Source organism: Ostrinia furnacalis, unplaced genomic scaffold, assembly GCF_004193835.3.
Source record: "Ostrinia furnacalis isolate ACB-3 unplaced genomic scaffold, ASM419383v2 OfSCF2039, whole genome shotgun sequence".
Lineage (NCBI taxonomy): Eukaryota > Metazoa > Arthropoda > Insecta > Lepidoptera > Crambidae > Ostrinia > Ostrinia furnacalis.
This window is the reverse complement of record NW_021132278.1, coordinates 441,765-456,420: the sequence shown is the minus strand read 5'-3', so window position 1 is coordinate 456,420 and position 14,656 is coordinate 441,765. Positions and strand designations below refer to the sequence as shown.

General features: G+C 36.5%; 1 protein-coding gene across 4 annotated transcripts in view; it reads right to left on the bottom strand.

Moving 5' to 3' along the window:
* LOC114354322 (zwei Ig domain protein zig-8-like) overlaps nt 1-14,656 on the bottom strand; it is a 173,757-nt gene that overhangs the window by 23,482 nt on the left and 135,619 nt on the right. For all 4 annotated transcript variants that reach the window (XM_028306638.1, XM_028306637.1, XM_028306640.1 and 1 more), the window contains exon 4: nt 5,576-5,688. In XM_028306638.1, coding sequence (XP_028162439.1) covers nt 5,576-5,630 — 55 coding nt within the window. In that variant the 5' untranslated portion in view covers nt 5,631-5,688. The remainder of the gene's footprint in view (nt 1-5,575; nt 5,689-14,656) is intronic.

The following is a 14,656-nucleotide window of genomic DNA, read 5'->3' as shown; positions in this document are numbered from 1 at the left end:
CAGCATCAGCCCATATATTGTCCCTAAGTGGTGGTAGGGCGAGCTATATTTGGGACGTATATAAATACCCTGGAAAGGGCCTATGTAATGAATAAACTATTTGAATTTGAATTTTGAATTTTGATTTTAGGACACGTACCACATGAGAAGGATGGACATAAATAAAGCCTTTCATCTTTGGGAGAAGCACTTCCAATATGGCCGCATGAAGCTCGTCATAGAAATTACAAAGAGATACGAAACTTTTATGTGTATGGAGATCATTATTAAGTCTGTCCCTGACGGACCCGATAAGAAGGTGTAAGCGTCCATTGCTGATGAAAGAAAGAAGAAGATAGTAAGCAAGTAGGTGTAGGTTGTGGACTCCTATAAACGTCGTAGGGCACGTCACAATGCTTACTATAAAAACGTCATTCAGGCGTTGACGTCGCCGTATAAACGTCGATAGGAACGTTTGACTAACTGACGTATAGCGTTTAATATGAGACCATAGCCTTAATTTTTCATACAATAATAAACAAAAAAAAACATTTCAACTTTTACTTCAAAATCCTAGCGGACTTTGTCCTCTGGCCTTGAAAACGTTGTAAAAATAAGGAATTTAGTGAGTTACCTTTATTTTTATAAACATTATTATTAAATATTCAGGTTAAATTTATGTCAAGCGGAGACAAAAACCTTAGGTGTAGAAACTTATTTTTCATAAAACCTTTATTTAGGCCTAGGATGCGCACCTCTATTATCGATTATATAAAGTCAAATCATCTAAAATTATTGACAAGATTCACGACGCGCATCTAGCTTGATTTAATTATAAAAAACATTATTGTGTCGCATCAACTTTTTTGCTATAAAGTTTAATTAAAATCAGCAGCATTCAAGACTCCGCGTTTTTAATGTCAAGGATAAACCCAGTGTCATTTCCATTTAAACAGATAAGACACCATGAACCGGGATCGCTGTATTATCCTGGACTCCAAATTACTGGAGAGATCCACTTTAATCAAGTCTGTAGCCATTAAGAGGTCTCGCAGATTCGCTCTATATTTGATGAAAAAATGTCAGTCGGAATTGCTGGTGAAGCTGCTTGAAGATATGGTGATAGGCGAAGCGGGGATATTATGCTACAATCAAATACAATACCAGGTGAAACTTGCTTCCACCTTCGGCCTGATCATCACTTACCATCAGGTGAGAGACAGGCCAAGAGCTTCCTAGTTGTGGATATAAAAAAACACTCATCCCTGGGACACTCACGTCGTGATTGCCATAAAGATATAGAGAGATGCCAACTGATGTGCTGAGTACAAAGAAATCTAAATATGTGCTCATTATCAACTGCGGTATCAGTATCCAACGTTCGAATAATCTTTAGTACTACGCAGGTAATGTAAACTGTTTACATTATGACGTTGCTGCTGTCATCATTACTTTCACGAGCAATGTGTTCTGTTTTTGGGCATATTGCTGCGACACCGGCCCCGCCCCCTTGTCACATCTCCCTTTAGTTGTGGTGATAACCCGTAGATTGTGTGTACCCAAGTAATTGCGTATACTTCGATGTTTTTTTGCTTAGTAAACAAGAACTTCGCTCTGCTATCACTCGAATGTAATCGCGATGTGTGTGGTCCAGACGTTATGATAAGCCTAATAATTTTAAACCTCCGTCTGTAGTCTAGTGGTAAGACCATTTGTCTTTGATCCATATGTTTCATGTTCGATTTCCAGCGGGGTCAACATTTTCTGTCACGTTTGATTGGAGGTAGAGTTTGTTCTAAATACGTCTGGTTAGCTGCCACCATCACATCTAAGAAGCTGAAGAAGAGAATAAAGAATCTCAAGAATGGAAGATCAAACTCAAGCGCTTTGGACAGATTGCTGTCATTTCACAGAAAAAATATAAGATATTATTACACAAGTATGTACCATCCTAGATTGCATCTACTTTCAACATGAGATGTGGCCTTAATTAATTTAGCTTAGTTGTTTTTTTAGTAAATCGTAAACAATTTTTATCACTCGCTCCGCTTATGTACAATAATAGAAACCTAAGGCACTTAAATGACATCTCTAAAATGAAAGCACCATATTTTTTTTTGGAAACGCGAACATTCTTGGGATGAAATACAATGACGTACTCATGAACATTAATATTGTTTCAGAAAATATGCGAGAGGATAATATAGCATTTTGCATTGTTCTGTTTAATAAAGAAGTGAAATGGGAGGGCTCAAAAAAAGAACTCAAATGCAGTAGAGCTTGGGTACAAATTCGAATGTATACAAAAAGTTATTGCTGTTGTAATTTGTATTGGATATCAAATAAAAACAAGAGACGTATTTCGGAAGCGTTCAAATTAGATCTTGAATTCGTGCGTGAAAACAATGACCTGGTAAGCCAAGGATGCGCGCAACGATAAACTACAATAATCGAGACATTTTATCGATTTTGTACCATAGGTCAATACATTTGTCTGAACTAAAATGATCGATATCAAGGCGCGCATTCTAGCTCGCCTGAAATTTATTTTGCAATTTGATGTATTTTTTAATCACTCAAAAACTGTTAATTTTGTAAGTGCTTAAATTCATTACGTTTCAGAAAAGATCGAACTTAATTTAACTTTTAGGGGTCCGTATTATCAATTGATATAAGAAACTTAGTCCAAATTCAACCTTAACTTTCAGTCTGAAAAGTTTTGAAGGTATAGGCATTTGAGCCCACTAATCAATTGGCCTATTTATGAGCAATCAAATCTCGATTCGATTGTAGAAATTGGTGATGGAAATTTCGACGATTTATAAATATTTAACAGTAACTGAAAAAGATTTTACTTAAAAAAAATGTATTTTATGAATTCGTACGTGATTATGAATTCGAGAGAGTCAAAAATAAGTTTTTACACATATTTTTCGTCAGGTAAACGTTTTGATAAGTCCGTTTCGGTATTTGTTCTGTAAAAACTGCAGAGTATAATGATGTTAGAACTACATCTCGCTGTTATTTTATTTAACCATTCTTCTGTGACGGTTTTTGTACCGTTTGATTTTTTCATAAAATAAATACAGAATGCTTTGTATTCACGAGCGTTCCTCGAATAAAATGATTTCATTGAATTTTTTTATTTGGGAAAGCTTTGAATGGATTTTATAGGCTTCAAATTTCAATTTGGGTGTGTTTGTACAGCATGGCTAAGTCGAATGTTGAACTCAATGCTTTTTTGCGTTTAATTAAAATATTATTATTTATTCACGATTTTGGTGACGATGTTTTCATTTACTTTGCTATCACAATTTTTTTTTTTACTTCAATGCAATCTTTTGCCGGCGCATAATATTAAGATCATACGTAAAAATCAAAAAAAGGTAATTACAAAATCAGCTTGTGTCTAGACAATTATCATTCATATTTTTTTATATGTATATTAAACAAGATTTTTAATGTAACTTTACACTTGAAACAATATTATTTAGCAAATAAGAACTTAGTATTATTTGAACTAATATCAGAAATTGTGGTATCAAGAAAATTCCTACTTATTATACTTTCCCAATCTTTATAGCATCTACCACTGTTTTAAAACTTCCCTATCACTTTAAATTACCATTATTACCAAACTTAGCCTTGCTTTCCATAAAGTAAATTAAACCAAATAAATCATCGGCCAAGTAATTTAAGCATTAAGCTGAACAAAACAGCGGTTATCAAACGGGATCTAACTTAGGCCGATCCTTTATGTCTATTCAGCTGAGACAACCATTGTATTTGGCTTGAGTTATGGCGGCTACATAATACCTACAGGTAGGTAGAAATAATAGGTATGTAAGTACCTGTGTTAGGTTTTAGATTGAAAAATAACCAACCTAGATGTTGTGGAATAAGAAGAATTTCAAGTTACATACAATATAAGTTTTACAATAATTAATTAATTATACGTATCCCTTTTGGGTAAAAGCCTCCTCCATCTTTGGCCATTTTTCTCTATCCTGCGCGACATTCATCCAGTTTTCATGTTAATAATAATTATGTAAATATTTTTATATTTTGTTTTTATTGGGAAGAGTTTTTAGTACATACTCGTTCACTTTCAAGAAGTTCTTTCCTATTTGTGTAGTGCTAGAGTTAGTACCTAGATAAAATCAGAGTGGAGTACCTACTGTATACTGTATGTGTACCTACTAAAATACGAGTGCCTACATATTCTACGACTGTGTACATACAATATTCAAGAATCGCCCCGAATCGTACGTAATTATTCCGTAATATTCAGAGTGAAAATCCTCGAGTAACATGGAAGATAAATGCAAAACACACACTAGGGCTGCCATCTGTCTAAAATATATCTGTCTTGGTTTTTAAAAGAGGGATATATGCGCGCATTATAGTCCTTCTCTGATAGAAAGGACATCACACGGGTAAAGTCGTAAACAGAAGGGCTACTTCTAAATAAATCTCTTTTTTATTTTGGTATTTTTAGAGATCTGAAAATAAGCTCATTTACTAAAATTTTAATGTCCGAAGTTTTTGAATTTTTCGTCCGGCTCGTCCGTTATTTTCATCTTAAAAAGTGACAGCCCTTCCTCATCACGCACAAAAGCATGCGCACGAATGAAGACATTTGGATGCACATCAAAGGCAGATAGCCCAGGATCGGCCAGTGGGTATGTGCAAAGCATTTCCCGACGCAAAAAAGGACCGATTATTGTGGAAATCTTTAGAAGAGGCCTTATCCAACAGTGGACGTCATTTGGCTGAAAGCATGGACAAAAGCTAGGATTTCTAAATAAATTGTTTTTTATTTTTGTTACAATATATTGAGAAGCGTTCGAAATTATGATCGTTTTTACCAAGTTTTTTAATGTCTGGAGTTTTTGACTTTTTCGTCCAGTATTTTCATCAGCCCTTCCTCATCACGCACCGCTACAAGTTGAATGGTGACAGCTCTACAGACCGAAGGCATGCGCGCGAATGAAGACACAACAAGCTGTGGTTTATTACATAACAGGAAATGATATTAATTTGTAAGTAAAGATTAATTATTATTATTATTAAACATTACCCTGTTCTCGTGGACGAGCGCCAGCACGCCGGCCTCTAAGAGAATCGCTGTCGACATGCTTAGATCATGTGACCATGCATAATCTGTGCTATAGAGATAGATAGAGAGAGAGAGAGAGCGAAACTTTGAGACCCAGGGAAAAACATAGGCTAGTTTTTAACCTGATTTTCGAAAGCGTAACACGCTTGCGATTCTTTCAGTGACAAAACAGAATTCACGCGGGCAAAGGGTTCTAAATAAATGGATTTCTAATTTTTATTTCTATTTACAGTATTTTTAGAGGCGTCCGAAAATAAGCTCCTTTCCGTTCATTCGTTTCAGTCAAATGACATCCACTGCTGGAAAGTCTTCTCCCAAGGATGATTACAACACTGCTCTTTTTAGTGCAATTTTATTGTCCGGAGTTTTTGGAATTTTCGTCCGGTTCGTCCGTTACTTTCATCTTAAAAAGTGACAGCCCTTCCCATCTCTCACCAAAGCATGCGCACGAATGAAGACGCAACATTATACTCGTACCTGTTCTCGTGACGAGTGCCAGCACGCCGGCCCCTAAGAGAATCGCTGTCGACATGCTTAGATCATGTGACCATGCATAATCTCTCTCATACTCCGCTACTCGTACGCTGCACCTGCGGACAAAAAACCACCCTGTTATTACACAGTCAAGGTAAAAATTCGAATGGAGTTAGATTAAAGAAGCCCGCCCTCATGGAAAAAATATCTCAAAGTCAATAGTGGAAAGGTTTAATGTTGTGTGGATGGTAGCACAATAGAGTTACAAGTCATGAAGGGATTTTAATGTAAGCGCTCACGAGTGGGTACTTAAGCCGAATTTGTGCTGCCATTTTAGTAAGCATTATTATGAAAGGGCAAATAACAAATTCATAATATTTAGGGTCACGTTGCTTTACTACTATTGACACACTTACAAGATGAAGTTAAACGAAATATTTGCCTTAATACGAACACAAAAGATGGAAAAGTATGCTTTTCGTAGCTTAGTTTCTTGGAATTTGGATCTAGAAAACTGAACACGCAAAATGAAAAAACATTTACAAGTTTCTATGACTAATTTAATAATGAAATTAAATGTTCGAATCAATCTGATTAACAATAAACATGTCATGAGTATGTGTTTCAGAGAGAACGTTAAGATGGCGGCATCGCATGTCAGACACCTATATTGTCATCTTACGAAGTTTGACACTATGATTGTGACCTTAGGTCTAACCGAGACCTTATGATAGAAAGAATTTATTGCCTAGAACACACGACAGAAGACAAACCCAGTCAATTACAGGTTCAACCGCCATTAAACCAAGTTAGTAGTAATTTAAAGTTAAAGTTACAAAACGCCACTTCTAACAGTAAGTTGCAGGGACCTGCAAGTCGGACAGTGGATGCCAAACTTCTCTTCGTTGGGATGGCCTTAAAACTAAAAGTTCTTTGTTGGTTTAGAACTGGACCGCTTGGTTGTTTTTTGTTACTAAAAGGTAGGGGCGGGGTGCCAAATTATAGAGGCCGTTGGTTTTGAAAGACATGACATTTTAAATTCGCACACGAAGATAAATGATAATAGTTTTTGAACGAATAATGATACATTAGGTCTATTTTATTTAGGTAAAAGGTAATTTGTGAACATAATTCTTAGTTATTAAAATTTCTTAGCGTTTAGAGCCGCTTCTCAAACTAAATTTTAAATAAAAAACTTGAATAAATTGAACTGCCTAAGGCGGGAATGGAACCCACCCATAACAGCGTATTACACTAGAAAATTTCGACGTGTCCCTCCAGTGTTGCAGTGCAGTTGGAAGAGAAGTCGCCCAGCAAGCGAAAGGTCGTGGGTTCGATTCCCGCCTTAGGCAGTTCGATTTTTTCAAGTGGTTTATTTTAAATTGTTAGTTTTCTTGTTTAGTTTCAGTTTGACTTTTGACGTTTGATAGAATAAAATAAATTACTCATTAGTCCAAAGTCATAAAATTTGTAACATAAATATTTCAGGCATACATTTATATCGGTGTAATAAGAGTATTTATAACTTCATAATCCAATTGTAGTAATTGGATCACATTATTCATTAATGAAATCCAAACAGCTGTGATATGAATTTCTACTTATTATTTTAATCCCAAATTCCAGGATTTTCAATAATGATATTCCAACAAACCTCTTCAAATTGAATGCCAATCTAGTGTTTCCCACTTCAGACAGACCTTCACAAAGCAAGCTCCTCAAAGGAATTAAATAGATCCGGTGAAAAATCCAAGCCATTCGATATCTAATTTTTCCACAACAAGAACTACTTAATCTATTTCCCTGGATAAAGACCTCGCTTGTCTGTCCCGGAGTCCCGGAGTCCCGGGTCCCGGGATCGAATCGCGAATTGAATTTACTATTCAATTGCGGTATTAAGGCTTACTGCCAATAGCAAAGGCTTTTAATCTGCTGCTAAAGTATTCTAAATTACTTAATTTGAATTATTTAATTTAGGAAAAAGTATAATTAATTATGTAGTTCAGCTTTCCTTGTATGATAACAGTGTTATTTTTTTTTCGTTTAAACTTCGTCTACGTTAACTTTTTGAATGTAAGTTTGTATGTGAAAAGTAGAGCTATAGTAATCTAATGCCCATTTTCACCATCAATCCCTAATTTTTAAGTGACCCCTATGAAAACAAAATTCCTGTTATGTGTTACCATAGGGGTCACTTAAAAATTAGGGATTGATGGTGAAAACGGGCATTACTCACTTTTCAGTTTTATGTGAAAGTAAGGTTCGCTCTTTTGGACTTCATACAAATGAACAGTGAACACCTGCCAACTGACTACAAACTTTTATTAAAATTGCAGTTGTAACACTATTTTTCTAAACTAGTTAGTAGGTACTTTAGTGCAGTTTTGGAACACTGAATAATTGAGTCCTCTGGATTCCACACTCATCTTAGCCCCATGATGCATTTATTGTATTTCAAAATCCCATCCATCAAAGAACAAAGTGCCTATCACTCGATATTTCAATGGTAAAGTGTGCGAATAACACCCTATATGTTCCGTAATATTCGAATCTCCATATAAAAGATGGCAAAAGGCGTGTAAAAGAATGCAGCAGCTGTAAAAAAGACTTTAATGCGGTCCCTCAAGGTCTATAAAGGGTGTATTTGCGTCGGGGACCGGGGCCCTTGCGACGCACTTGTTTGCCGCTCTCTTGTTCACAATTTAAGTAGCAAGATGAGACATACGAACTGTTAGGATGAAGAGTATTGATCGAAACTTTATAAGTTAGTAACGGGTCTATTCCCACCTCTCGTTCCCACCGCTGCAACTCCTGTGTAGCCTGAATCTACAGCTTGACCGCCATAAAAACCCAACCAATGAAGGCCAAGTTTGTTCCGGAGGAAAGTTAAACTGTCATTGGACCCGCAACGAAATTAATCAGAAGAACATTTAACCCTTAACTGGTATCGTAAATTGGACATACGTAACTGGTATCGTGGGGGCCGCCCGGCCCCCATACTATGTTTGCTTCCAGCAACCATGTTTTACCCATATACTTGAATAATTGTTCATAAATGGTAGCTATATATCAGGCTAGTTCTACGTAATCGTTTAGTTTTTACTTTATATTAACCTTCTTACGTGTGTACCACAAGAGATTACATAATAGTAAGAACTTTTTACGTAATATTTTTTTTACGTTACAAATAACCACATAATAATTAAAATAATAATAGTTAACCAAAAATATTATTATTTTAATTAATCCATAATATGTGAACTTCATCTATCTATGTATATCTATACTTATAATAAATCTGTAGAGAGGTCAATTCTGTACATGAAATATATTTTCAAAATAACTATCAGGGGGTGATTAGTGATCGATACTGATGCCAAAAATGCAATCAGTAAAATTTTTGTCCGTCTGTCTGTCTGTCTGTATGTTCCTTATAGAAACAAAAACTACTTGACGGATTTTAACGAAACTTGGTACAATTATTCTTCATACTCCTGGGCAGGTTATAGGATACTTAAGAATTCCCACGGGAACGGGAGTTAGCGGGAAAATCCTTTAGTATGAAAAATCTAAACCGCTTAAGTTAGACGCTTGAAATTTGGCATGTAGGTACCCATAGCTGGGCACCGTTAATCAAATAGTTAACTTCGTTAATCGTTAAACCGTTACTAAAAAACTTAACTTCGTTAAACGTTAAAACGTTACATTTCGGATCATTTAACGCAAGTTAACGTTAATCGTTAATCCGTTAACACGTGATAATAAAACAAACAAAAACAATTGTATGCAAAGTTCAAATGATTTCGAAATCTTGTATCGCGCATGGAATTTGTTCCTCTTTTATGTTTGCGCTACAGGCTTTCGAACTTATTTGAACCTTGCATAAGTACAATTTTTTTTTCGTTTTAGTACAACTGCCTTTCAGAATAAAAGCTTTTTAGTCCAGTCAATAAAGTATTATAGATGGAAATCCGTGGAACACAATTTCTGACTTCGGGACTTTATTTAGACTAGTTAGGAGGTGAACATAGCAAAAGTCCCTGCCCTTAGCCCTTGAGCCGGCGGGGTGAGGGGGGTTTAAAGGTACCACTTTTCGGTTTTTCGCTTAATCCTCGGAAACTATGCGTCCTAGTGGCATGACTACTATGAACAAAAAAAGCTTATTCAATTTGCTACAGGTGAGATAGTCAAGTTTTTCTATATCTTGTATAGTTTTTGCGGCATCTGCTCTAGAAGGTCTGTAATAATGGAAATTTTATTATTGTCTTACATGTTCCCATCAGGAGAAAATCGACTAAATCAACATTGAGCAAATATTTTAGACATGCGGAAGCATGTTAAGCCAAGTTCCAGGGAGGGGACTGCACTGTGCGTGTAGTTAGACAAATCAATTCGAGCCACTTTTGACTCCTCATCACTCAAAAACTACTGTGCATTAACACTTCAAATTTGGCTCATGTGTTGAGACTTGCAAGATAAACATGAGCTTCAAATTTTATAAATATACTTCAAACGGTTCTTTAGGTATTGACGTGATTGTTTTATTACTTAAAAGTCATGGCATCTTGAATCAATACCGAAAAAATAAAAAACATATAAAAATACCATGAAAAAAAACTAACGTAACTGGTATTGTGGGGGCCGCGCGGACCCCAACACGTGCATAACTTCGTCCTAGTGAATGATGCAGTGCTGAAACACCTGCACCAGACTTGAGTAGTGCCGTTATGAGAATACCAAAAATATTGGCTGCCCAAGATGCGTAGCTTCTTAGAAATCAAAGAAAATGTCATGCGTGGGGGCCGCGCGGCCCCCACGATACCAGTTAAGGGTTAAATCATCATTATAATTTAGTGTCAATTATATTGCAATGCTGCCTTTGAGCTACACGCACTTTAAGTGACAATAGTCCAAAGCTTTTTGTACCTATCGCACTGTCGATTCGTTATTTGTATATTATTACAAATTAGAAGAAAACATTAAAGAGAATATAATTGAATAAAAAGATTATCTACTTTAGGACATCGAATCGCCGTCAACTTTATGCACTCGTATTTGGTGATGGCAGTAAACTTTAGCCCGTATTCACAAACATTACTATAAGGTCTCCCTGTGCGCATGGACGCATATCCAGAGCTCCATTCAACGCTGTACGTTCTATTTGCCGATTCACATAAGCAAGCATCGTTTGTAAATACGGGCGTTAGATTGCCAAGTGAAATAATGTTAAGTCCTAAAAAGTGACAGCTCACTGAACTGGGTGCCTGACAATATCTATTCGTGCTGACTATAATAAAATTAGTTTCTCAAAGTTTATCAATCGATCGAGTAGCAATCGAATTTGAAACTTGAGATTTAAAGCAAATTACTGTGACCTCTCGAACAACGCCACGATAGTCGAACGGTGAAGGGGTCGGAGTGGCTGACTCGAGATCCGAGGAACGCGTGTTCGAATCCCACCGCCGCTTGACTATTGTGGTGAGCCCACTCGTAACACAAGCTTATTTAGCTTAACACAAGGGCTAATGTGACTATTAGTATATTAGGCAATACAAATTGCTAATAATCTTAAAAAAATAAGACATGGTAAAGTTTAATATACAAAAAACGTTGGTAAGGTTATATTGTTTTCCAAATTCACGGTAAGTGTGTCACATTGTATCGCAGGGTTCAGGAAGGCGACCGTTCCGTGTTACTAACAAGTGCGCCTTTGTCGTGCGCTACAGTTTTATCGGGTGCTTTGAAGATACAACTAAATGAATTCGATATTGTCTCCAAGCTTACCAGTACCGGTAGCAATATTGAGAACTATTTTCAATATCTTTACGTATTTTAAAGATATTATCGAATATTATGTTTTTGTGTTATGCTTAAGTCGGGCTACTGATTAAAGTCGTTTTTCTGTCGCTGTCACTCATGGCGGGATTTGGCTTTGACTGTAAGTGATGCATAGATTGCAGGTTATAGGAAATAGCCGTTCTGAAATAAACCACAAAGTACTTAATTCCTCTTTGCTTTCCTTTGAAAAGATCTTATTTACTGTGTTAACTGACGACGATTGAGCGTAACATCGTCAACTGCGCTACGAAAACTAAGCGTTACGACAACGCTAGCTGCGCTACGAGATTTAACTTTACAACACAGTAGTGCAGTAGCGCTACGAGTTTGAACGCTACAACGCTACTGCGCTTCGAGATTGAACGTTACAACGCTACTGCTTTACGAGATTGAGCGTTACAGCTCTCACTGCGCTACGAAAATAGAGCAGTATAGTTGCTAAAATAAGAACTGTGGTTGAAAATTGTTCCGTAACAACATCCAGAAGCATACCAGAGTGCACTTAACAGTCTTTTTTTACTTTACCTGTAATCATCATAATATATAATTTTCAATAATATTTGTTGCTTTAGTTTGTTTAATCCGCCTTGCAGATTGTAATGGTATAGTTCGTAACGCTAATCAACTAGCCAACCATCGCATTACCAACCCGATTAGGAGTCGTAACTAGCCGGTTGTCGACACAACCACACGGGTGATTGGGGACATACGCCCGTATTCACAAACTTTACTATGAGGTCTCACAGTGCATGTGGACGCACAGGGTGACACACAAACCAATCACAGAGCTCTATTCAACGCTGTGCGTTCGATTTGATACTTCACTTAAGCAAGCATCGTTTGTGAATACGGGCGTAAGAACTGGTTGTATTTAGAGGTTGGTTGCTGGTGTTTTGTTACTTTAACTTCTCTTTTATTTACGAGTAAATAGCAAAATACAAAATATTAAATAAGTTTAAATCGATTGCTAATTTATCTACATAGACTTTTGGCCTTTACAAAAAAGAAAAATACACATTGAGCACTTGTTTAAAATGAAATTTTCCATACTAAATGACGTATTATTATATTCCAACGTATATTCAATAACGTATTTTTTTATTACAACCCTTTGTATCCAATTACAGAAGCTTAGTAACTAGTACAGCGCATCAAGCTATAGTTACATTATGGAAGTTTTCTTGAAGCCACTTAAATAAAACTCCTATCCTCTACCTACTGTCCTCTAGGTTATCTGGAAGATATCGTTTTGTAGCGATAAGACCGTCATTTTTGTATCTTTTCTTGTGTGGTGTTCAATGAAGTGTACATACTCGTATTCTATCTATCTAATCGTACTTCTAAAATAGTTTTCTATCGTTTTGTTATGAACTCTCCCTGTCTATTCAGTCAGACAATATTACGCATCACATTATGTATGTGTGATGCGTCATCAACAAGAGCACTGATTCAATAGAGCGATGCATGATTCAATAGAGCGATGCATGATTCCCTATAGCTTAGTACATGTTAATCTACGAACCGACAAACAATGATCCGGTTAATACCGGTTCACACTACACGGAACCGGTACGTGACTGTAATGCGCTGCTTCGGCGAAGCGTTTGTGTGTTCATTGTGTGAAACTGTAAAGTAAATGTACCTACATTAATTTATTATCTTTTAAACACGAAAAATTATTACGAAAACAGAAATTATTAGGAAAAAAAATTTAAGCATACTTGCCACACGTGGATAATTCGCTTCGTATACGTAGACACAGTTTACTGCAAAGCTAGACATGGTACGTGAAAATAAGACTTAACCTTTAAAAAATAAGATAAGTATGGGATGACCCGTGAATTAGATTTTCAATTTTTTTCGCGAAAAAAATTATTAAGATAAAGTTGTATTGTTAAATTGTTTTATAGAGCTCATTAAAAAAAATACTGATTACAGTATACTTTAGGCGTAATCTATCTAACCTTACGCACCGCATTCGTTCGTTCGTTCGTTCGTTTCAGCCAAATGACGTCCACTGCTGGACAAAGGCCTCCCTCAAGGTTTTCCACAATAAACGGTCCTGCGCTGCCCGCATCCAGGCTCTTCCCGCGACCTTTACCAGATCGTCGGTCCACCTAGTAGGAGGCCTGCCCACGCTACGTCTTCCAGCCGTGGTCGCCACTCGAGAACTTTCCTGCCCCAACGGCCATCGTCTCTACGAGCTATGTGCCCCGCCCACTGCCACTTGATTTTAGCAATTCTAATAATTCGCAGAATTGCTAAACGCACCGCATTGGTTGTGAGAAAATGACATTATGGCGACGAACCTATATTATTTTCTGTCGGGAGAAAAAAGAAGTACCTTTATTTAAGTATGATTAAAAGCCACAAAAATGGCACCAATTCCAAAACGTGCGACCTTTACTTCTTGTGGAATTAGTCATCTACAAACGTTTGTTTTTTGTCAGCGTATAAAAGAGCTATAAAGGTCATATAAACACTCGTTTAAAACGACGTATTTATTTAAGCGACCTTTAAACCCTTTAAGAGCCGAATTATAAACCATGCCCATGGGGAAGTGCCTGCAGTACCTAATGACAATGCCCAAATAGGGTTTAATTAAATTTAGATAATGGACCACTATTTAATTTAGAGATTTTGGATCTTTTCAAATGAAGACCACACGGGAAAAATATGAATGTCACCTTTTTTGTGAAACTGACTTTTTAATGCCATCTGTTAGCTTTTTATGGAAACATTCTATTACAAAAATCAGAATTTGGTATAATCATCGTAGTCATATAAATAAATGATTATGATTATGATTATGATTTATGATGTCGTCGGTCCACCTTGTGGGTGGTCGTTTTCCGGTACGTCGTCAGTACTGACTACTATGTGACTACTATTGCCACTTCAGCTTGATAATCCGTCGGGTTATGTCAGCGACTTTAGTTCGTTCACGGATAGCCTCATTTCTGATTCGATCTCGTAAAGAAACACCAAGCATTATTTCATTAATTCAAACTATTAATAACTACGTTTCAACTGATAATTGGTCTGAATTAGAATCAGCAAATGAGATTAAAACTTGGGTTTTTCAACTATTATTACCGGTTGTCAAGGCCAGTTGAACCCATATCACAAAAAGTTAAATTACAAAAAGTAATCCCCTAGAACAAAAGGGAACCCTTTAGGTATATTAGGTTTAATTGCGGTCGAGATGAATAAGGAAGCGTAATCGAGGCGGTAGTCGGATAATTT